At 52.4% G+C, this 21663-nt stretch overlaps 3 protein-coding genes across 11 annotated transcripts; 1 reads left to right on the top strand and 2 right to left on the bottom strand.

Annotated features, from left to right (window-relative positions):
• Positions 1–711: 711 nt before the first annotated feature.
• Positions 712–4122, bottom strand: CUNH1orf35 (chromosome unknown C1orf35 homolog). 2 transcript variants are annotated; one of them, XM_052695111.1, is made up of 9 exons: positions 4054–4122; positions 3181–3286; positions 2951–3101; positions 2217–2262; positions 2054–2133; positions 1875–1947; positions 1620–1699; positions 1165–1305; positions 712–1094 (listed from the first exon to the last, which is right to left on the bottom strand). In XM_052695111.1, the coding sequence occupies exons 2-9, from the start codon at positions 3272–3274 to the stop codon at positions 824–826; spliced, it is 936 nt and encodes a 311-aa protein (XP_052551071.1). In that variant the 5' UTR covers positions 3275–3286; positions 4054–4122; the 3' UTR covers positions 712–823. The 2 variants fall into 2 exon arrangements, with proteins under 2 accessions (XP_052551071.1, XP_052551072.1); XM_052695112.1 differs by having other exon boundaries at positions 3181–3331; positions 4054–4096.
• Positions 4123–4236: 114 nt separating this feature from the next.
• On the bottom strand, positions 4237–7194 carry MRPL55 (mitochondrial ribosomal protein L55). Of its 5 annotated transcripts, none has more exons than XM_052695148.1 (4): positions 7153–7194; positions 6629–6698; positions 4580–4751; positions 4237–4484 (listed from the first exon to the last, which is right to left on the bottom strand). In XM_052695148.1, the coding sequence occupies exons 2-4, from the start codon at positions 6652–6654 to the stop codon at positions 4341–4343; spliced, it is 342 nt and encodes a 113-aa protein (XP_052551108.1). In that variant the 5' UTR covers positions 6655–6698; positions 7153–7194; the 3' UTR covers positions 4237–4340. The 5 variants fall into 5 exon arrangements, with proteins under 5 accessions (XP_052551108.1, XP_052551109.1, XP_052551106.1 ...); XM_052695149.1 differs by having other exon boundaries at positions 7143–7167; XM_052695146.1 differs by lacking the exon at positions 7153–7194 and adding an exon at positions 7059–7108.
• Positions 7195–7208: 14 nt separating this feature from the next.
• On the top strand, positions 7209–21509 carry GUK1 (guanylate kinase 1). 4 transcript variants are annotated; one of them, XM_052695129.1, is made up of 8 exons: positions 7209–7311; positions 12733–12846; positions 14101–14142; positions 15583–15679; positions 19600–19738; positions 20440–20524; positions 20843–20928; positions 21331–21509. In XM_052695129.1, exons 1-8 carry the CDS (start codon positions 7269–7271, stop codon positions 21364–21366), a joined length of 642 nt encoding a protein of 213 aa, XP_052551089.1. In that variant the 5' UTR covers positions 7209–7268; the 3' UTR covers positions 21367–21509. The 4 variants fall into 4 exon arrangements, with proteins under 4 accessions (XP_052551089.1, XP_052551090.1, XP_052551091.1 ...); XM_052695130.1 differs by lacking the exon at positions 7209–7311 and adding an exon at positions 10354–10397; XM_052695131.1 differs by lacking the exon at positions 7209–7311 and adding an exon at positions 10464–11020.
• The last annotated feature ends 154 nt before the right edge of the window (positions 21510–21663 follow it).

Below are 21663 nucleotides of genomic sequence, written 5' to 3'. Positions count from 1 at the left end.
CCCGGCACGAGGGGTTTGTCTGCCAAGACACACAGACCAGCCCTGTGTCGAGTGGGAGGAATGGCATCACCGCTCACACAAAGGCGGCCCTTGTGCTCCGTGCTGTCGGCCCCGCGAGCGGGAGCTGCTCGGGACGTCCCCCGTTCCACGTGGACCGCTATCGCTCGTTACGGATTGAAAACCCGCACCCTGCGCTGAGCACACAGACACCCGTATTTCTGTCGTGAGGTTTCAGGTGGGAACAGCGCTCTGCATACACGTGCAGGAGGCGCTGCAGCCTCATCCGTCTGCCAAGGACTTATTTCAGCACTTTCCTTTTTAGCCAGAGGCCACTTCTCAGCCAAAAGCGACGCCTGTCGCCCTACCAGAGAGCTCCCTGCTGTGGCATCTCTGCTTCTTCCTGCCTTGACTGGTGGCTCACACCCAGGTGTCCCCAAATTAAATACGTCTGGGGCTCAGAGCTGTATGCTGGACCCCACAGAGGTCAGTCTGGAGAGGACAGATCCATGGAGTGAGCGCCTGAGCACCTGCTGTATTTTGCTCCCATTCTGTAATGGTGTTATTCTGATTTTCCATATACCACAGGTGAAGCAAACAGCAGGGTGAGCTTCTGATGCTGCCCCAGGTTTAACTTAGGGGAAGTGAAGGTGACAGCCATAGATCCCACAGAGCTGTGTTACACAGCGTCCACATCGTAACACTCAGGCAATAACCAGTCTGCACCGAGGCCAGCAGCCCCGGCAGTTGTAAAGCTGTGACTTTAATTTAGATAACAACCTTAAAAAATATCTAACCTATGGAACATCCCCTCCAGGACAACCCCTCAGTCACCCGAATCCGTATCGTGACGCTGTCTGGCCCTGTGGGATCGAGGAGATCGGCTCCTGCTCCTCCTCCTGCCCTTGTGCCGCGGGGACGGGTGCCGCTGGCCGCTCCTGCTGCGGCTCCGCGCCCTCCGGCGGCGGGAGGACGGGCTTCTGCCCGAGGCCCCGCTGCTGTGGGAGGAGTCCGTGTCACGGCGGTGCCGGTGCCGCGATGCCTCGGGACGGCCGCCGTGGGATGCAGGGCGGTCCTGGGCTTTACTCCGGTGGCGTCTGCAGGGACAGAACGGTGTCACTTCGTGGGAACAGCCCTGCCGTGTGCCTCCCCCTCTGACCCCACTACCTCTCATCCCGGTCGGGAGAGGAGGCGGAGGATGATGGGGTGGTGTCCCACTTGTGGTGTTTGTCTTTCTTCTTCTCCTTCTTGTGTTTCTTCTTCTTCTTTTTCTTCTTCTCCTTTTTGGATTTCTTGCTGCTCTCCGTCCTGTGGAGCAGAACAGGGCAGCACTGATGGGTTCCTGCACTGCAAACCCCTCCAACCCTTTCTGTGCCAAACACCCACCCCTGCTGGGCCTTCACCAGGCCTGTTTAATAAAGGAGAAGCAATTAAAAACAAGGAGTTTTGAGGGTGACTCAGAGGTTTAGGGGGATTCAGACTGAAGCAGGACAAGCCCAAACCAAGCTGTGATGCAAAATGTTCGGTTCAGCACAATATTGCCAAGAAAAGCACGGCCATTCCTGGCTGGTTCTGACCCACCAACCAGGGCAGGGCAGTGCGGGACGCATCCCGGTCCTCACCGCTTCTCCTCTGCCTTCTCCTCCTTGTCCTGCTTCCTCTTGGAGCCCGACGCCTCAGGACTGCTGCACACCTTCTGGTGCTGGAGCACGGGGAAGAGAAAAGCACAGAGCGAGTGCGTGGGCCTGCCCAGAGTTTTGAGCGACACACACAGGATAAAAGCTCTTTCTGCCTTTCAAAGAGAACTTTGGGAACAAACATCACTTCCAACCTAAACGCCCGTGGATTTTTCATGATCTCACATCAACCCAACGTACCGTGAAGACAGAGAGCCCCATCTTGGCTGCCTCCTTGTCCTCCTTGGAGAGCATCACCCGCCCGGCGCTGCCGCTGCAGGCGGAAACCACGTCCATGGGCCACAAAATTAAAAGACCAACATAAGAATGGCATTTTGTCTTTAAAAAGTTGCTCTGAAAGGCAGCGTTTCGGTGCCCACCTGGAGCTGCCCAAGCCCACCACCCGATCCACGTCCTCGGCTCGCTCTGCGCTGTCCCGCTTGCACACCTCAGCCAGGTCCTGTAGGCAAAGCGTTGAGATCCCATAAAAACACAGAGCATGGGGGATGCCCTGACCTACAGGGACAGCGGGGATGCCCTCACCTCCTTGCTGAGGCCTGTGGGCTGCCTCTTCACGTTCTTGTAGCCCCTAGAGTCACAGAACCATGGAGTCACAACACGTCCCAGTAAGAACGGACCCACAGGGATCCTCAAGTCCAACCCCCAGCTCCGCACAGCACCACCCACATCCCATCCCTGCGTCTGAGAGCCCACTGCTCCAGGACCTCCATTCCATGCCTACTGTGCAATGGGGCAGAGCCTTTCCCTAACGAAAGATCTCGATCTCTCCCCAAGGCCTCTCCACCCTCGATGGAGTCAACAGCTCCTCCCATTCTATCAGCAGCACCAATCTTGTTCAGAACACACTCCTGTCCAACACCCAAGTCACCAATGAAGATGCTACAGATAACTGGAGCACCAGCAACATGTGGTTGCCAGCCAAATGGAACCCTGGTGCTGTACCCCTTTGCACCTGTCAACCTGCTGCTCACCCACCGTCGCATGGTTTTGCCTGCTCATGTTTCTCCACGCTGTGAGAAACAGCAAGAAAAGCTCAACTGGAATCCTAAAAGATAACATCGACTGGCTTGCCTTGGTCAACCACAGGGGCGACCTCGTCATAAAAGGACATTCAGCTGGTTCAATACCATGAGCTCTTGGTGAAGGTGACCAACGACTGCGTGGTCCTTTGGATGGTTTTTTTTTGGGGGGGGGGGATGTTCAGAGTGGCTATTTTTGGGGGGAGTGTCACAGGGGATTTGTAGGGGGGTGCTCACAGCGCTGCCATCATGGCCTCCTGCTCAGCCAGGCGCACGGCTGCCAGCTCCTCCTCGCGGGACAGCGGGGCGGGCTCCTGCTTGCCCTTGGCGTACCACGTCAGGTCCTTGCCCTTCTGCCAGCGTCCCACCGGTGCCATCAGGGAGTTTCCTGCAGGGACACAAGGCCCCGTGTTGTCCCCAGCCCCTTATCTTCACCCCACAAACAGGGCCAGGGATGAAGGCCTTACCCAGGTAGTTCTCGCGCTGTTTGTCTGTCTTGACATCTTCCCAGCTGAACTGGTCCTGGCCCCCCCGGACCCCTCCTCGGGATGAGCCGAACATGGTGATGGGGTGCTGCAAGGATGGGCCCCGTTATCATGGCAGAACAGCAGGCTGCACCTGCAGTGCAAGGGGGGGAGGACTGGAGAGGTGCAGGGCCTCCCAGCAATGCACTGGGGGAGGGATGAGGGAGACGCAGGGCTCCCCTGCAGTGCGATGAGGAGGGGGGCAGGGAGGTGGCCCCCATTGCAATCCTAAAGCCATAGGAAGCTTTAGGTATCAAGCAGGGGTTATGCTGAGGTCTTGGGGGGGGGGAGTTGTAAAGAACAGGGGGGAAAGGCAAAGTATGGGGTGGATTGTGCAATGTCTGGAGGTGGAGGAGGATGCAAAGCTTTGGGGAGGGTTGCGTGGATAGTGGGGTTGGAGTCTGGAGATGGCGGTTTCAACGGGTTTGGGAGAGGAGGGGGGGAAGGTTGCAAAGCTTGGCCGTGGGATCTGTAGTGGGTTGGGGGGAGGCAACTGCATGGCCCACTGGGGACGCATGGGCTGGAAATGGGCTGGAAATGGGCTGGCATGGATTACAGGGGGGCACGTAGCCTGGCAATGAGGGTCTGAGTGGGTTGGGAGGTTAGCTGGGCTGGCAATATGGATCTGCATGAGTTGGAACGGCCCAAGGGGGGGCCGCACGGCCCGGGGGAGGCCGCCCAGCGGTAAGAGATTGAAGGGGGAAACCGCGACCCCAAGGCCGGTGCCGCACACTCAGGATCACAGAAGCGTTGGAGGGGAAAAAGGCCCAACCCGGAACCCCCCCAGCCCGGCCCGGCCCAGCCCCCGCCACGCACCTCTCCGGGCCGCGGGGCCCGCGCGCTGTAGCCCCGCCCCGGGCGCTACCACAGGGCCGGGAGGGGCGGCGGGCGGTACCACCATAACGCAGAGGGGAGGGGAGGGTGAGGGTGAACGGCCATGCTGCCCTGAGCCGCCCAAAGCAGGCGTGAAATGAGGCAAAACCAGCGAAAAACCGCAAATGAGTTCTTAACAAAATTGCTCTTCTCTTTATTTCTATAGCTGTGTCCATCAGCCACCGCTTGGTAGGGAGTTTTGGTGGGGGGGCTGATCCCAAATCGGTGCCTCACTTCTTCCAAAATTTCTTGTATTTCTCCAAGTCCAGCTCCTCCAAGGCCTCCTCCTGCTTGGCCTGCAGCTTGCTGGGGAACTGCCGCCGCAGCCGGGCCTTGCGCTCCGCCTCAGGCAGCGTGCTGCTGTCCAAGGGCAGCTGGGGAGCAAGTGACGGGAGAGTGAGGCTGCAGCACCGAAAGCAACACACCCCCCGAGCGCCCTTATCTCTAGCTGTTGGGCCGCGTCCCTTACCATGAGGATCCTTTTGGGCTCCTTGTAGCGGATGTGGATGGTGGAGCCATCGGTGCGGACCAGCAGCAGCGGGTAGAGGCGGCCGTACACCTGGCGGCGCAGGTGGGTGATGGAGGTGCGGTTGGAGTTGTGGCGGCTGCAGGCGGTGTGCAGGCAGCGGGGCTGCAGGGCGCTGCGGGAGGCAAAGCAGTCGTGAACTGTAGCACTATTTGAGTTGGAAGGGACCTGTGAGGGTCACGGAACTGTAAAATCATAGAATGGCCTGGGTTGAAAAGGACCCAGTGCTCATCCAGCTCCAACCCCCTGCTGTGTGCAGGTCGCCAACCAGCAGCCCAGGCTGCCCAGAGCCACATCCAGCCTGGCCTTGAATGCCTGCAGGGATGGGGCATCCACAGCCTCCTTGGGCAACCTGTTCCAGTGCCTCACCACCCTCTGGGGGAAAAACTTCCTCCTCAGATCCAACCTAAACCTCCCCTGTCTCACTTTAAACCATTCCCCTTGTCCTGTCACCACCCACCCTCACAAACAGCCGTTCCCCCTCCTGTTTATACACTCCCTTCAAGTACTGGAAGGCCACCATGAGGTCTCCCTGCAGCCTTCTCTTCTCCAAGCTAAACAAGCCCATTTCCCTCAACCTTTCCTCATAGAAGAGGTGCTCAGCCCTCTGATCATCTTAGCGGCATTACTCTGGTCCTGCTCCAAGAGCTAAAGGCCATCTGGTCCCACTCCCTGCAGGGCACAGGGTCACCCACAGCTCATCAGGTGCTCACCACCCCATCCATGACCTCCAGTGTCTCCAGAGATGGGACATCACCACCTCCACAGGCAACCTGTGCCTCTCTGCCAAACCCTCATCCTAATCTGGATGCACCACTCCAGGTGAGGTCTGACAACACAGACAAGTGGGACAGACTCCCTTCCTCATGCTGAAAGCTGGTCACATATGGCTCTGGATGCACCCAGGGTACAGTTGCCTTTTGGGGTGGGAAGGCCCAGCTGCCATCCACCAGCATCTCCAGCTCCCACTCAGCAGGGCTGTGTCCCATCCTTACATCCCATGACGTGACAGTGGAGGTTGCCATAACCCAGGTGCAGACCTTGCACTTGGATTTGTGAACATCATGAGGTTCACCTGGGCTCACCACTCAGCCTGTCTGGATCTTTCTGGATGGCATCACAAAATGCCTTGGGTTGGAAGTCACCTCCAAGATCACCTAGTTCCATTGCATTAGGTGTTGGAAGAACAAATACTTGCTATACTTCCTTAACCAACAAACACCCAGAGTCAGGAGGCCTTGAAGGGAATATTAATCAGGAGCAGTCTTTTCACAGAATCGCAGAATGGTTTGGGTTGGAAGAGATCTCAAGAATCATGAAGCTCCAACCCCCTGCTTACAAGAAGGGCCACCAACCTCCACATTTAATACCAGACCAGGCTGCTCAGGGCTTCATGCAATCTGGCCTTGAACACCTTCAGGGACGGGGCATCCACAGCCTCTGAGAGCAGCTGTTCCTGCACCTCACCATTCTCATAGTCAAGAATTTTTCCAGCCTTAATGATTCTGTGATACTCTGGGGGACGTTGCCAACTTATAAAGAAAACCCACGAATCCTTCACTGCAGTGCCTTCATTACAGCACTAGAAAGCACAGCCAGGCGAAGGCTTTTCCCCTGAACAGGTAGTAATGGAGGTATAAATCCAGCCACATTATAACTGTAGGAAAGACTGCAACCAATCATGGTAAGAGCTGGAAAACTACTAACTTTGTAACTTCTGCGAATAAATACTGTGTCAACAGTTTCCTGCCTGAGCTTGATCTGTGGGAAAGCACCAAGCACCAGGCCTGGACCCCTGCCTATGGCAGGAAGGCTGGAGATTCATGATCCTTGAGGTCCGTTCCAACCCCGGCTATTCTGCGATTCTGTGGACAACTCCAAAATACATAATGTCTCTCCTGAGAGCATAAGGGTTGATTACCACAGAGCAGGTGATGAACACGCACTTCAGACCCCAGACTGGGGCTCCCAAGGGCCAAGCACCGTTCTCACCTCAGTGCTCTCCACACAGCCTCCATTGTGCTCTGCGCAAGGGGACGCCGCGCTGCCTCTTGGGGTCAACCTGGGAACAGGGATGGTTCTCAGGGGATGGTTGGCATGACGTGACATCCCCACAGCAGAGCGCGGGGACACCCCCAACCCTCAGCCTCAAGATGGCGCCCACCCCCACACCGGCCTCAAGATGGCGCCCGCCCCTCACTTCGGATCCAAGATGGCGCCCGCCCCTCACCGCGCTCCTGACCCCAAGATGGCGCCCCCACCCCGCAATGGATTGGCCCCATGCAGTCCTCCCCCCAGCCGGCAAACACCCCCCCATCCCGCAATGGTTCAGCGCACGGCCCGCCGCCCATAACACCGCTGTCCCCGCCGCCACCTCCCGGCACCGCGGTGCCCTCAACCCACGCCCTCCACTCGTTCCGACCCCTCACGCCGCTCCCTCCTCACAGACAAAGCACGTGCCGCCCCCCCCCCCCCCCACTCCGCGTTCATGGTTTCTCCCACTCACGTGACCTCACCCAGCGGCGCACCTCCCGCCTGGCCGCCCCGCGTGACGTCAGCAGGGGCTGACGGAAATCCCCCAGCGCCGCGCTCCTCCTCCCCCCCCCCCCCCCCCTCCTGCTCCCCTCCCCTCATGAGCTGGAGGCGGCTGCGCGGGGCCATCGCCCGGGCGGCGGGTGAGCGGCGGGAGGGAGCGGCTCTGTGTGGGGAAACGGGCGGGTAGAGGGCGAGGAGAGCGAGGGGAGGGGGTCGGCATCCCGAGGGAGCTGTGTGCGAGGGGTGCTGGGCCTCCTCGGGTTGGTGAGGACGCTCAGAGCCCAGCCGTCCCCTGCCTGTCCCCCAGGGAGCCCTGCAGGCTTGGGGAGGAGATTCTGTGTTCAGTTTTGGGCACTTCGGTACAGAAAGGACGTGGAGGTGCTGGAGCGGGTCCAGAAAAAGGCAGCAAGGCTGGGGAAGGGCTTGGAGAATATGGCCTGTGAGGAGAGAGTGGAGGAACTGGGGCTGTTTGGTCTGGGGAAGAGGAGGCTGAGGGGAGGCCTTACTGCTCTCTTCAGATACCTCTGTCTGGGCATTAGAGGTTGAGTCACCTTCCCTGGATGCGTTTAAAAGCAGCCTGGCTGTGATGCTCGGGGACGTGGTTTAGCAGAGGGCTGCTAGAGTTAGGGTAATATGGTTAGGTTGTGGTTGGGCTTGATGGTCTTTAAGATCTTTTCCAACCTGAGCGATTCTATGATTCTAAATTAGCATTTTTGGTGATCGTTTGCAGGTAAAACGTGGCTCGGTGTGCCTGCCAGCTGCATGGGGCTGCTCAGCTCCTGTCAGTGCTTCTCTGTGAAGGAGGAAGGAATTGCTAGCTGTGGGTCAGAGAAATCCCCATATAGAATTAATGAAGGCAGGAGATAGCACACTGAATCTGCTTTTAATTATCATACCTGTGTTGGATCCTCGTTACTTTGTTGACAGGCTGAGGGAGCGGGGCTTGTTCACCCTGCAGAAAAGAAGGCTGTGGGGTGACCTCATTGCAGCCTTTCAGAGCCTACAAACAGAAGGGGAGTCAACTCTTTGAAAGGGTTGATAACAGCAGGAGAAAGGGAAATGGTTTTAAGTTGGGGGGAAGATTTACGTTGGATGTCAGGGGAAAATTCTTTACAGATAAAGTGAAGAAGAGCTGGAACCAGAGAGGCTGTGGATGCCCTGTCCTTGGAGGTATTCAATGCCAGGTTGGATGGGGCCCTGGGCAGCCTGGGCTGGTATGAAATGTGGAGGTTGGTGGCCCTGCTTGCAAGCAGGGGATTGGAGCTTCGTGATCCTTGAGGTCTCTTCCAACCCTGGCCATTCTGTGGTCAGGCACTGGAGTGGACGCCCAGGAAGGTGGTGGAATTGCTGACCCTGGAAGTGTTCAAGGAATATTTAGATGCTGTGCTGAGGGGCAGGGTTTAATGAGAACTATTGGCAATAAGGGGACGGTTGGACTGGATGATCTTGGAGATCTTTTCCAACCTTGGTGATTCTGTTGTTCTATGGTTCTATGACTTCTTTCACATGGCTGGTGAGACAGCCCAATTGCTGGGCTGGTGCTCAGGTGTGGTTCCATGCAAGCAGAGAGCTGCCCTTCTCTTCTCATGTGTCACAAATGGAACCACTCAAGAGGGCAAAGAAAAAGTTTGGAGGAAGGGTAAAAGCGAGTAATGCCTTTTATTAAAACAACCCACAGTGTGTTCAAGCAGCCTCTCCTTCTAGCCCTGTTCTGCATAGTTCCTGTGGCTCCTGGTTAATGATTGTGTGTCCAGCAGCTGTTAAGAATCAGTCCTAAAAGTTAGAAAGGAGGAGTTGGGAGTTCATGGAGAACGTGCTAAAAATAGGGAATGGGATTTTATTCCTAATCCAGGAGTCCTTAGCTGGGGTTCCCAACAAACTGTCCTTTAAGCTGCTTTTCTCCTTTGTAGTGGGGCTTTGCCTTCTCTTCAAAGCTGTTCTGCTAATCAGCATTAATTATGTTTAACTCTTTGTGATGTCTGGCCTTTGTCCTGCTGGTGGGCTTGCCACCTGCCAAGTAAAATTCACCTTGCCTGTAGCAAGCAGGACTAAAGGGAGATGTGCTCCCTGCCTTTGGGATGGTTTCTTGTTTGCACCCTGTATCATTTTGCAGCCCAACAGCATCTCTGTAGCCTTCATCTTGCAGCTGCAAAACCACACTGCTGTGGGTTTGGGTACCCGTGGTGGTTAGGCTGGGTTCGAAACCACATCAGGAGAGATCCTTTGTGTTTGAGAATCAACTGCTCTGAAAGAGCCAAAATCTGAGCTGAAAAAATAAAACCAGTGCTGAGCTGGTTTTGTTCCACAGCGGTGTGGATTTCCAGTTTGTAGCTGGATGCTCTCTGTTTGCTGCATGCAGAGGGCTCAGCCTCTTCAACTGGCAGTGAAAATGGATGGGGTGTTTTCCTGTAAATTGTCTTGTTTTGCTGTAGAGGTTTCTAGCAAAGAAGATGGAGGCAGGAATAAACATCTGCCAGTCCTTAAGTTTACTTTCAGCCTTTTTAAAGAGGTGAGACGTGATTGCAACACCTGTCTCTTCTCACTTCTCAGTATTGCTGGGAGGGGGGGAAGTAAAGGGAGGGGTTGCAGAATGTGGAGAAGTGTCACACAGATCAGACACAAAGGAATCCAGGTCCTCAGGGCACAGCTCCCTGCTCAGCCATCCTTGAGTGGTTCACCTGCAGCCTTCCTCCCTCACAGCCAAGTGCCAGCAGCCTTCATTGCAAACCAGGACCTCAGCAAGTGGCTGGCACCCCTGGCTTTCAGTTCAATAACAGCACAGGTGCAAGATTCTTAACATCCAGATGTCCAGAAAAGGAAAACTGGGTGTTGGAGAGGTTTGGTATTTGGTTGGGCAGAACATTTGGCATCTGATGGAGGGATGTGTTTGGAGGTCAAGAGCCTCCAATACAAGACTTTAAGGAAACTTAGTCCTGTCCACTGAGGATTTTGGAGGCTGTAGGTTTAAAGGAGGCTTGTAGAAACACAGAAGCTGGAGTTACAGGTTGAGGTTGACCAGCCTAGGCATTCTCTGGGGACATGGAGCCAGGTCACTGCTTGCCCTGTGCCTCTGCCTGGATGTAGAGCCATTGACAGCAGCCCTCTAACTGTGACCATCCAACCAATTCTTTTTCTGCCTAACAGCCTGCCCTTCAAATCCATCTTTCTCCAACTTAGAGCTAAGAACGTTGTATGGGACCACGTCAGAGTCCTTGCACAAGTACAGGTAGGCATTATCAGTTGCTCTGCCTTTGTCCACCGATGCCATTGCTCCATTATAAAAGACCACTGCGTTGGTCAGACACCTTGAGTGCAGTTTTTTGTTCTGATATTGTAATATTTTAGCCAAAGTGGGGCAGTTCCAGGCAGAGAGCTTGGGTGATGTGCTGTGTTCCACTGCAGAGGGGCTGGAAATGTGCTGGTTGGAGGTTTGGGCAAATAAGGAATGTGTTGTCATTACGGACAGTTGTGTTAATCACTGAGCTGAGATGGAGCAGTGGCTGGGAGCAGCAGCCATGCCAACTTCAGTCCAAAAGAAGAACATTTTCTGCAGAAGGTGAAATCCCAAAGGCACTGTGTCCCACCGCCGTGCCAGCAAGTGCTGGCATCCATCAGCTTGTTAAAGGTGATTGACTGTGACTTCACCTGCCAAGAGAGCAGGGAGCAGAGCGGAAAGTACAAGAGGAGATTAAAGATCAGCGAGCAATTTCCATTGGCTGCCTTAAAATTGCAGCATGGTAATTAGGCAGCTCACAAATAGCTCAGCTCTCTGCCTGCCTGCCTGCTCAGATTGAAACCTGTCACCACTGTGAGGAGCTGAACTTGGCTGCGAGGGAGCAAAAGCAAAAGGTAGGGGTGCACTGGAAGCCAGCGCTCAGTTTGTTACTCCTTCCCAATTTCCCTGGGCTTGGATGAAATAATCACAAATGATTTGAGCAGCTTTACATTCCTGTCTGCATGATAGAGGGTAGAAGATTTCAGGGGAAGGAGAGGGGAGCAGCATCCTGGCTGGGATGTTTCTCTTCTGTTGGTCAGGGTTCACTGATGTTCTCCTGCTGTTTTGTGGGTGGGAGGAACAAGGAGAGACAGAGATGCTTCAGAAAAGTCAGCAAGAGCAGCGTTGCTTCCCTGCTCCAGGCATTGAGTTTGGTGAGGTGGTGCAGGGGGGCGTTTGTTTTCTGTATTGAGCAGTTAGGAAAATCTGGGCTGTTTAGAAGTTACCAGAGGCTCAGGGAAGAACAGCACAGGTCTGTACCCAAGAGGACTTCCTAAAGATTTGTTCATCATTTATACTTTCTTTGTGGGATGACGGAGCCTCATTCAGCAGCACGGTAATACAGGTATGGTGGGACTAACCCTGCAGCAACAAAACAGTTCCTTGACAGCTGGTGATTGAACTTAGGTGTTCTTATGGCCACGTATGTATTAGATGTCTGGGTAGTCTTTGGGTATCTGCCTTTTTGTTCAGGCTTGGATTGCAGGGAACTCTAGCTTTGCTGGTTTTAGTGCTGCTTGGTAGGTGTGTGAGAGATAACAGAGCTGTGCAGCAGGGATCTGGGGATAAGGAGGGACCTGGCTGGGGTCAGGTAGGCAGCAGAGCCACATAAGCCAGCCACACCATCCCTGGCAGCAGCTGCTTTTGTAAGAGGTTACGTGTGGCTTAAGGCTCTTTGTAAGGTCAGGATGACGTTGCTATGATCTAATTTGAAATGGAAGGGCATTATGCTGTCTGTGTGCTGAATGCTCCTTGGGCCAGGCTAAAGAGATGCCTTTTGGGGGCTTCGCTGCTTGTGGAAGGGAGAGGGTTTTAAGTAGGAAAAATAGTTGGGTTTGTCCTGCTTTTTAGCATCACCTCTGCCTTAGAGGCTGCCCAGTTGCTGCTGGTGGATGACAGCCCCCAGAGAAAACCCTGCACTGTACTACAGAAACTTCCTCCTAATTCACATATTAGTAATTAACCACTCCCTCCCCAGGGGGGCAGGTACATGAAAACACCCACTCTTTTCCTTCTGGCTGAAGAAACAATAGAGAGAGGTCCGTGTAACCCAAGGCTGCCTTGTTTCTTTGCTGGGAGCCAAACCCTTCTTGCTTGTTGCCACACCTCGAGCTGCACTTTGTGCTGCAGAGTGCAGCTGTGGCCTGCTGTGGCCCCAGGCACTGCTGCAGGGTTTTGAGGCTTATTTCCCTTCTGTTACGCGTGCAGACCAGGATGAGAGGCAAAGCAGAGTGATGCTGTCCTGCTGCATTGCTGGTGGCCCCATCATCAGCTTTCCAAATGCAGCCCCTCAGAGTCAGGCTGGTGCCTTTTCTCCTCAGTGAAGAGGTGGCAACTTCCTCCATTTGTGGCAGGTTTGCTGATGTAATTTTCTTTGGATTTCCTGCGCTCCTCAGTGTTTTCCATCAGCTCTCATCTTCTGATTTCTCATAATGTAACATTTTTCACCAGAAACTTGTATCAAATGATAAAGGACAGGCACTTGTGGTCCTGAGATGCCACTGGGAGCCTGTACCCATGTTTTCTACATATTTCTAACCAGCCATGTGTTTGTTTGTCTGTGTAGCCATGCAGGGACCGAGACCAGTGGTTCTGAGTGGCCCATCTGGTGCAGGGAAGAGCACTTTGATAAAGAAATTGTTTAAAGATTATGAGAACATCTTCGGCTTCAGTGTCTCTCGTGAGTATCTGATGGACAGGCAGTGAAGGAGTTTGAGGCTACAAGCCCGGAGCCCAGTTCTCTACCTCTAATTGTGTCCCATATAACAGGCTTCTGTTCTTTGCCTGCATCTGTCTGTGGGCTTTTGGTGCCTTTAAATGATGCAGGGGACCTTTATTCGACCTAACACAGTTCCCTGTAACATGAAAATAGCCCTGGCTTGCTGACATGACCCACTCACACCTGGCTGCAGGCAGTGCTGGCAGATACTCAGGAGAACATCTCCCTTAGTCATGGGAGATGTGGCTTGCAGTGTTGGAATGTTACGTCCTCTGACACACAACAGGTGGGTGAGTGCAGCTTCTCTGTCCCTGGGAGCCTGTGGGAAAGAGGCATTGGCTTAGGACAAAACGAGCACAGGTTGGTGGAATTGTATGATAACCATCCTTTTACATGAGCAGAGTTATTTTAAATCCCCTTCCTCTCCTACTGAATTCTGCAGAAGGATGTGCTGCTCTCCTTGGTCTTTTGAGAGGGGCTGTAGGGCCTTAATTCTGCACTGTGGTTGCTGTGTTGCTATGTGCTGTTGAAGCCATAGGAGAGTGCAGCTTGTTGGGAGACAGATGTTTCCTTTTCTCTTAGTGACACTTTAAAGATTACCCTCAGAGTTTGGGCTGCACATGCAGCTCATTCACCCCATTGCCTTACTGTAACTCTTGCCAGTCCTAAATAAAATAACTGGCATTGCCTTCCACACTGACCAGATTTCTTTTGGTTTGCAGAGCATCTTCTTAAAATAATGCAAACTTGAATGACTTCCAACGTATTTCAAAAGCAGTCTGACTTATTCACCTGCTTCGTGCAGCGCTTTGCCCTTGTTCCTTAAAGCTGGCTATTTTAAGTGTGTCTGTAGGTGCTGCTTAATCTTTTCCAACGAAGATAACTTTGCAAAGTAGGACACTGCTAATTCCTCTGCACCGAGACAGGGATCTGAATGCTACATCCAGGATTACACAGGAGGTCTGTAGCAGAAGCTAAACCTGGTGTGTAAGAACCCAGTCTGCCTGCTGTGCACCTAACAATCACAATTGCTTCCAGATTATCTAGAATTCTTCAATTAATGGCCAGCTGTGGACATGGCTGTGGTTTACACTGATTCCAGAAGCTTTGGTCATCGCAATGTGGTTGAGTTAATTTCTATGTGTGGTGCTCTTTTGTCTTTTATACTGCTACTTCCTTGTTCCTGCACTTTCCAAGGCTGTTTTTTGCTTGCAGATACAACGAGGCAGCCAAGACCCGGAGAAGTAAATGGCAAAGGTGAGTGTGTTGTAACTGGGCATGTCTCACATGTTTTCAGAGCAATAATGAGTCTGGTAAGTTCTTATGGGAAATGCAGGTAAGTGATGGTCCTACATTTGTGTTTATAGGGTGCATTTCTGTAGGCAGAAGGAGGAAGTGGTCAGTAATGATCTATCTGAAGGTGTATAACCTTCATAACCAAAATACCTTTTGGTTTTGACCTCAGTGGCCATGAGACTGTAGTGGCTGCCATTCTGCAGCACAGTCTGTACACTGCAAAGAAGATCTGAAGAGGAATGGATTTGACAGAACAGAACTATGACTGAATTAAGCAGCGAAATGCTAACTGAGGCAGAGCTTATGCTCCCTGTCTTTCTAAACTTTCTTTCTTTGAAAGTCTTGGTCCCTGTGTCAGTGTGGGGCTCTCAGTTTAAGCACTGCAGTCTGTATGTGAGCACTGAGTGGCTTGATTTCGTAGAATCATAGAAGCTTGGGTTGCAAAGGACCACAAAGCTCATCCAGTTCCAACCCCCTACTGTGTGCAGGGTCACCAACCAGCAGCCCAGGCTGCCCAGAGCCACATCCAGCCTGGCCTTGAATGCCTGCAGGGATGGGGCATCCACAGCCTCCTTGGGCAACCTGTGCCAGTGCCTCACCACCCTCTGGGTGAAAAACTTCCTCCTCAGATCCAACCTAAACCTCCCCTGTCTCACTTTAAAACCATTCCCCCTTGTCCTGTCACCATCCACCCCCATGAACAGCTGTTCCCCCTCCTGTTTATATGCTCCTTTCCAAAGTGTCAGGCATCTCTGGTGAGCTCATCCAAGGTACAGTGTTTTGGGAAATGCATCTATTTAATGAGTCTTTATCTAAGTTAATAGCTTGTGTGCAGCTGACAAGATGCTTTTCCTGGTTTGTTGCCATATTTCAGAAAGGAGCAAATGAGTTTTGCACTTAATTTCCAAAGGCAGCCTTCTTTCTGAAATGAGAGGGAGGTGTTTCAGTAAAAGAGAGAATAATTTCTGTTCTTTTATATTTAATGCCTCTCTCTCTCTTTTATGCCTCTCTCTGTCTTTCCCCGTTCTAGTCTGTAATCATAAATGCTTTCAAATCACTGGCCTTGGCAGTCCTCCTGTAACACGTTCCAGGATTGCAGGGGAGTTTCTCAGTGTGCAAGCAGGAGGGTGGGGAGGAGGGAGCGAGCATGAGGAAGAGTGCACAGCAGCATGCCTGGCCTCGCAGTGCTCCAGAAGCATTGGAGCAGATGTCTGGTCAGTTGGGGTAGAGAGGGAGTGCTGTATGTGTTGATTAGAAGGTAGATATCTACTGTCTGCCAAGGTTGTCTGAAGATTTTCAGACAGATTTTCAGGTGTGTTTGCCCTGAGCACCCATGCATGTCTTTGGCCATCAAGTTTACCTTCCAAGCTGCTAATTTCTGTGAGTTTTTCCCATTTTCAGATTACCACTTTGTGACCAGAGAAGAAATGAAGAAAGAAATTGATGCTGGTGAATTCATTGAGCACGCAGAGTTCTCAGGAAATATGTATGGGACGAGGTATGCATTCAGACCATCACCACTGAGCACAGGTGGTGCTGGAGGAGAAAGTGATGAACCTGGGGAAGCTTCCTGTCCCTACATCCCACATTACCTATTAGTTTGAATGTGGTAAATCCAGGGGCAGAAGGGATGGCATCTCCATTGGCTGTTATTCTCACACAGAAGGTGGTGAGGCACTGGCACAGGTTGCCCAAGGAGGCTGTGGATGCCCCATCCCTGCAGGCATTCCAGGCCAGGCTGGATGTGGCTCTGGGCAGCCTGGGCTGCTGGTTGGTGACCTGCACACAGCAGGGGTTGGAGCTGGGTGAGCACTGGCTCCTTTGCAACCCAGGACATTCTGTGATTGTGAAGCAAGTATGAGTGCTTCTTTCCTGAGGCAGCTGATTATACATAGATATGTCCTGTGCCACCCTTGACTGTGGTTAAAGAATTAGGTGGATTTTAAAATAGCATTGCTCTGGGCATCAGAGCTGAAGATCAATAAAACATTAAGCGGCAATGTTAATTAGAAGTCAAATATCTTACGTAATTATTGCTAGGAAATTGTGGCAATGCAGCAAAGGACCTGCTAAGGAGGAAAGTTAAATATGTCTGAGAGATTTGGTTGGTTGAATGAACCTGGAACACTTTTCAGGAAGGTCTGCATTTCCTTAAGGGCTCAATGTGCTTCTTTGAGAATTTTTTGGAGACAGCAGAGTGAGCTTCTGAATCTTGTTTCCTTATGGGATGCATCAACCTGAGGCCCTGAAAAAGAATGTGCAGCTCTGAAGGAATGGTTGCTGACTTTGCATTCCATTAATGTGGCTCATTCATTATCAGCGTGGTTTGGGTTTTAGTAACCACCTTGACGTGTTGGAAGGCCACAGTGAGGTCTCCCCTAAGCCTTCCCTTCTTCAGGCCAGGCAACACCAGCTCTCAGCCTTCCTTCAAAGGAGAGAGAGCTGTTTGAATGCACTATGCACTGACATCACTGCTTTCCCACAGCTTGGGCAGTCTTTCAGGGATGTGGCCATGGCCCCCTGAAGCTTCTAGAGGAGGATGGTCTCTGCTTTGGCCTCGGTGCTTTCAGCATTGCTCATTTGGCAAGAGAATCCCAACCTGACAACTCATCTTCCAGTTTACCTCAGATGCCCAGCGCCAAGGAGAAGCCAAGTTCAGACTCCTTAATCCCAGGGTTTATGGTGTGTAGGACAGGCTTCCTTCCTCCGTGTGCGCCCTGCGTAATCCATGCTGCTTGGTGCAGAGGAGGTGGCAGTTCTCAGATGTCTGCTGTGCTTTGAAGAGGTGGCAGTGCCCTTCCATCAGGGTGGGTGCTGGGAGGGCTCCTTTCTGCTGCTGATTCCCACAGAATTCAAACAGATGTGAGTGAAAATTGCTAACGTGAGTCAAAAGTTACCAGGGGTACCTGAACGCCCTCGGAAGAACAAGGTTGTGTTGTTGTGAGCCCAGAGTCTGTCAGTTTGGCTGACCCTGAGTGGAGCAGAGAAGAATGAGGGGTGTGTGTTCCTTCAGTTTCTTCTGCGTGTGCACACAAAACGTGCAGTGTGGGAGGCTGAACTTAACCCGGATCAGAAATTAACCCAAAGCATTAAATACCCCTTGGCAAACAAAATATATATCAAAACTATCCAAGTCTATATTTTCCATATAAGTGCCTATTTCTCATGAGGTATGTGCTAATTGGAGAGTCTCTCATGCTTATCAGGGGAGTTGAAACTTTTGCCAATCTTTTGTGCTCCCTAAATCTTACCAGCTAATGATATTTAATATCTAAATTAATTTTCTTTCAGAGTCCTGAAAGAGTTGAAGGATTGTGTTTGATAAGCCCACAGAAACCAGGACTTCTTGGAAGCTGCCTTAAATTACAGGTTGTGGTCAGGATGGAAGCATGGGGTTCTCTGCCCTGTGCTGAGAGCTGTTGTTGGCTCTTAGTGGCTTACTTGTAGCAGGAATTGCTGGACACCCATTGACAGCAGGTGAAGCCTATGGCAAAAAAAAGAGCTCTTCTGGGGAGATCTTGTGGATTTGTTGTGGATGCTCAGGTCTGGGCTTTTGCTGCTGCCCCCTTGGGCAAGGTAGCAAATCTTTGTATTCACATAGGTCACAGTGCAGGTCTCACAGGATCACTGCAGCTTTCCCCTCCCTGTGCTGTGGGACCCTCGTGGCCCCCTGTGCCTCTGTGACAGCAGCATCTCTGTAGACAGCAGGCCTTGCCACCAAGCAGGTCAGCTGTGCAGATGGGCTGCCTGTCAGCTTGCTCTTCCCTTCTGTCTGGTGTGAGCAGCTCTGCTCATAGCTGTGCTGGGCTGCTCCCTTGCTCTTCTCTGGGGTTTTTCAGAGCTTAGAGTTTACCTGAAATGGTTGCCACTTTCCCCGTTTTGGCTCTTTGTATCCTTCTGAGGGGCACCTTCTGCTGATGCTGCCTCCATTCTTTCTATTAGTGGTTGCAGGAGGTCGTACTGAGGTTGTGGCATCCATGGGTTGAGGGCTCTCTGTCTGTGCTACCACAGTTTGCTCTGCTCGTGCCCTGCAGACACCTGTGCTGTGACTGAGCATCTGCTGCCTGACACCCGTGGGTGCTTTGTGCTGGTGAAGGCTTTGTCTTCTCCAGCCCAGGGCACTGCTAACCGGGGAGCAGCACTGGAGAGAGCTGGGGAAGGAGTGCTGGCAGTAAGGAGTCCTCCTTGGCCAGAACTTTGCTTCCTTCCTAGGGCACAGGATGGGACAGAAATGCTTGTTGGTAGTGGTCTGTGTTCAGCACATCTGTGTGGAAAGCTCTTTCTATCACAGGGCAGATTTTGCAGGTGCAGGTTCACGAGGAGAGATCCAAAGAGGTGCCCTGATTACAGGCAAGGAATTGAGCAGGTTTAGGGCTGGCTGTAGGGCAACGTTTTCTCTTTATTTCTGCTGCCACTCCTTATTCAGCTCCCTCCAAATCTCTGCAGTGGCCACCTCTGAGCTCCTAGTGCTGTGCATTGGTGTTGTGCCACTGAGCCCTGTCTTGGAGGAGATCCTGCCTGCTGCCCTGTACAAATCCTGCCCAAGGAGTGCCCTGATGGGGCAGGAATTAATCCGGGCACCTCTGGTGTACTGGCAAAGGGATGGAGTTGCTGCTTTTCAAAGGATAACTGTAAGTATTCAGGAAAAAGCTGGAGGCAGTTGTATACAGCCTGCTTTGTAGGAAGGTACAGTCACCTTTGAGCACATAAGAGAATCATTACAGAATTTTCTTGATTGTGCATCTTGTGCAGCAGTCCAAAGCATCCATTAAGCATCCTTCAGGAGAGTGCATGGGTACAGAAATCAGGGAAGGAAAATTCTCTGTTCTGTTCTTTGGTGAGACTGTTCCTGTATTTGTCTAAGGGAGGAGATTAATGGCCTGTGCTTGGGCCACGAGCACAGATCATAGAATGGCCTGTGTTGAAAAGGACCAAAAAGCTCATCCAGCTCCAACCCCTGCTGTGTGCAGGTCACCAACCAGCAGCCCAGGCTGCCCAGAGCCACATCCAGCCTGGCCTTGAATGCCTGCAGGGATGGGGCATCCACAGCCTCCTTGGGCAACCTGTGCCAGTGCCTCACCACCCTCTGGGTGAAAAACTTCCTCCTCAGATCCAACCTAAACCTCCCCTGTAATGGTTTCAAATCACTGCCCCTTGTCCTGTCACCATCCTCTCCTCGTGGAATAGTCGCATTATCTATTTCCACACCCTCTATCAGGACTTTGCCCTCTGCACTACCCCCAGGATCCCAAAGGACACATGAGGAAAGAGAAACTGCTTAGCAAGAGCAAAGCAGGCGTTCTTCCCTGCTGCAGCAGTTTGGGTACATGGGAGCCCTGTGAGACCTACTGCTGGGGAGTCCCAAACTTCCCTGCTGTGCTGGAGGCTCTGACCCCTCCCTGGTTTATCTGTCCCTAGTAAAGGTGCAGTGCAGGCTGTTCAGGCCAAGAACCAGATCTGCATCCTGGACATTGACATCCAAGGCGTAAAGAACATCAAGAAGACAGACCTGAACCCCATCTACATCTCCGTGCAGCCTCCGTCCATTGACGTCCTGGTGAGCGGCCGCCTTCCTTTGCCGTTAAGCGGTTAGAGGTAATCGGCGTCTTGCTCTGGAGCCATGAGGGTTCCCCCCCTTGTTGTTAAGGGAGATACATTCTTAGGGACTGGGGAAGTGGGGAAGAGGTTTCCAAGCACGCTGTTAGCTCTGCCCAGCCTGGGTCCCCGTGATCAACCTTTCCCAGCCCTGTTATTCGTGTCTCTCCTGCATGGTTTCTATGTTGTCAGTGTGGTTGCTTGTGCTGGGTTATTACTTGTGCTTACACTGGGAGGTAAGCAGAGTTTGTGATGAGACTTGGTTCCAGTTATTGAAGTTAGACCTAAGGAGGCTGTCTCTCTGCAGCACTGATAAACCTACACCCCTTCCTCCTTCTTGTGTGGTCCTGAAGAGCAGTGATTGCTCTGTGCCTCTGGGAGAAGTGAATCCCTGTCATGGTTCAGGGAGGAATGTAGGCATGAATATGCAGAGAAGAAGAAGAGACTGGGAACTGGAGCTGTGGATCAGCCATCCACAGCCCAGGCTGAGCTTGGGCACAGGTTTGGGCTGGAATTGAGGCCCCCAGCCTCCAGCAGAGTGTTATGTCACTCCCACTGTTGCTGACAGCAGAAGATATCTCTGCTTTGGTGATGGGATGGGGCATTTCCTGCACGCAGCATTTGGGGTATGCATTTCTTTAATGTATTTGTCATTGGGTTTAGGAAAAAAGGCTGCGTGACCGACAGACTGAGACAGAAGAAAGTCTACAGAAGCGTTTGACTGCAGCCCGTGTAGATTTGGAACTTAGTAAGTCTGGGAGTCTTTGAGCAGAGTGCCCAGGGAGAGGGGTGCACTGGGAGTGGAGGACCTGTTTTCTGCACAGACATCTGACCCTTCTTCTCAGAGGAACGCTGGCGGGGTTTGGGCATTAGCTGGGTTTGATCTAAGCATCATGCTGCATCATTTCCCATTGCAGTTCCTTGAGGGCGTTTAGCAGAGAAGCGCATAAGCAGTGGCTGAAATGATGATAATAAAATGCTGCAGGAACTCAGGTCGTGCATGAGAGATGACACGGGAAAGGAGAGTGTTCTTCTGTAAGCCCTCTGTCCTTGTCTCCTTCGCTAGGTAAAGAGCCTGGCCTCTTTGACTTGGTCATTATTAATGATGATCTAGAAAAAGCCTATTCAGAACTGAAGGAGCAGCTCCTGAAGGTGAGTCCTGGGGTGCTTTGCTGCCTTCTCCCTGGGTAGGCCTGGCTACACTCAGACCACAGCCAGCCACAGAAGTGTGCCCGCAGCAGATCCAGGTTGAGCTGCTGAATGATGGTGGGTCTGTGGCCCAGGAGTGGGAAATGGATCCGGCTCAGTCCTGGACTGGTGGCAGAACAGGGGTGCACCTCTGGAGAGCACAGAAGGGGTGTGGTGTTGTGAGGAGCCTCTCAGTCACACCTTGCTGTGTTCCAAGGCCAGTGCTGACATGAGAGCCTCGATGCTATGATGCTGGGGCTTTTCTGTGGGGCTTCTGCTGAGGTGATTTCTTCTGCTCTCCACATTTGTGAAACCAGTGCTTCCCAAAAGTGACGGTGCTCAATTGTTTTCCTGATCTTCTTGCAGGAAATCCAGAAGGCCCAAGAATCCAGGAAGTCCTGAGCTGAGCCTGCCTGGACGTTTTAACTTTATCACATCATTCCTGAGCCACATCACAGCATTTCATTCCAAGAGACATTCCCTTTAGGCCCATCCTCCTCCCATGTTATTCTAGGATATTTCTATTAAAAGGAAGGAAAACAAAACCTGCTCGTGCTCATGTTTCTGTTGGCCAGCTGCTTGGTATGTGTGCTCTCCCAGGTTTGTACCTCAGGCAGATAATTGGGAAGCAATAGCACAGCACCTGCTGCTGGGGGCAGAGCTGCCAGCCTGGGCAGGAGCTGCAGCTGCTGGGCAATG

This window comes from Tympanuchus pallidicinctus, unplaced genomic scaffold, assembly GCF_026119805.1.
Source record: "Tympanuchus pallidicinctus isolate F22 unplaced genomic scaffold, pur_lepc_1.0 scaffold3, whole genome shotgun sequence".
Lineage (NCBI taxonomy): Eukaryota > Metazoa > Chordata > Aves > Galliformes > Phasianidae > Tympanuchus > Tympanuchus pallidicinctus.
Note: the sequence above shows the minus strand (reverse complement) of the source record. Positions and strands in the feature narration are given on the sequence as shown.

Bases quoted from the DNA above. Each gene is read 5' to 3' on its own strand.
- CUNH1orf35 (XM_052695111.1), bottom strand. From the start codon at position 3,274: ATGTTCGGCTCATCCCGAGGAGGGGTCCGGGGGGGCCAGGACCAGTTC. The intron at 2,134-2,216 runs GTGAGGGCATCC...CTTTGCCTACAG, and splicing joins CCACAGGCCTCAGCAAGGAG to GACCTGGCTGAGGTGTGCAA. The intron at 1,700-1,874 runs GTACGTTGGGTT...CCCGTGCTCCAG, and splicing joins TGGGGCTCTCTGTCTTCACG to CACCAGAAGGTGTGCAGCAG.
- MRPL55 (XM_052695148.1), bottom strand. From the start codon at position 6,654: ATGGAGGCTGTGTGGAGAGCACTGAG. The intron at 4,752-6,628 runs GTGAGAACGGTG...TGCCTCCCGCAG, and splicing joins GCTGTGTGGAGAGCACTGAG to CGCCCTGCAGCCCCGCTGCC. The intron at 4,485-4,579 runs GTAAGGGACGCG...CTTGCTCCCCAG, and splicing joins AGCCCAAAAGGATCCTCATG to CTGCCCTTGGACAGCAGCAC.
- GUK1 (XM_052695129.1), top strand. From the start codon at position 7,269: ATGAGCTGGAGGCGGCTGCGCGGGGCCATCGCCCGGGCGGCGG. The intron at 12,847-14,100 runs GTGAGTATCTGA...TTTTGCTTGCAG, and splicing joins CTTCGGCTTCAGTGTCTCTC to ATACAACGAGGCAGCCAAGA. The intron at 15,680-19,599 runs GTATGCATTCAG...ATCTGTCCCTAG, and splicing joins GGAAATATGTATGGGACGAG to TAAAGGTGCAGTGCAGGCTG.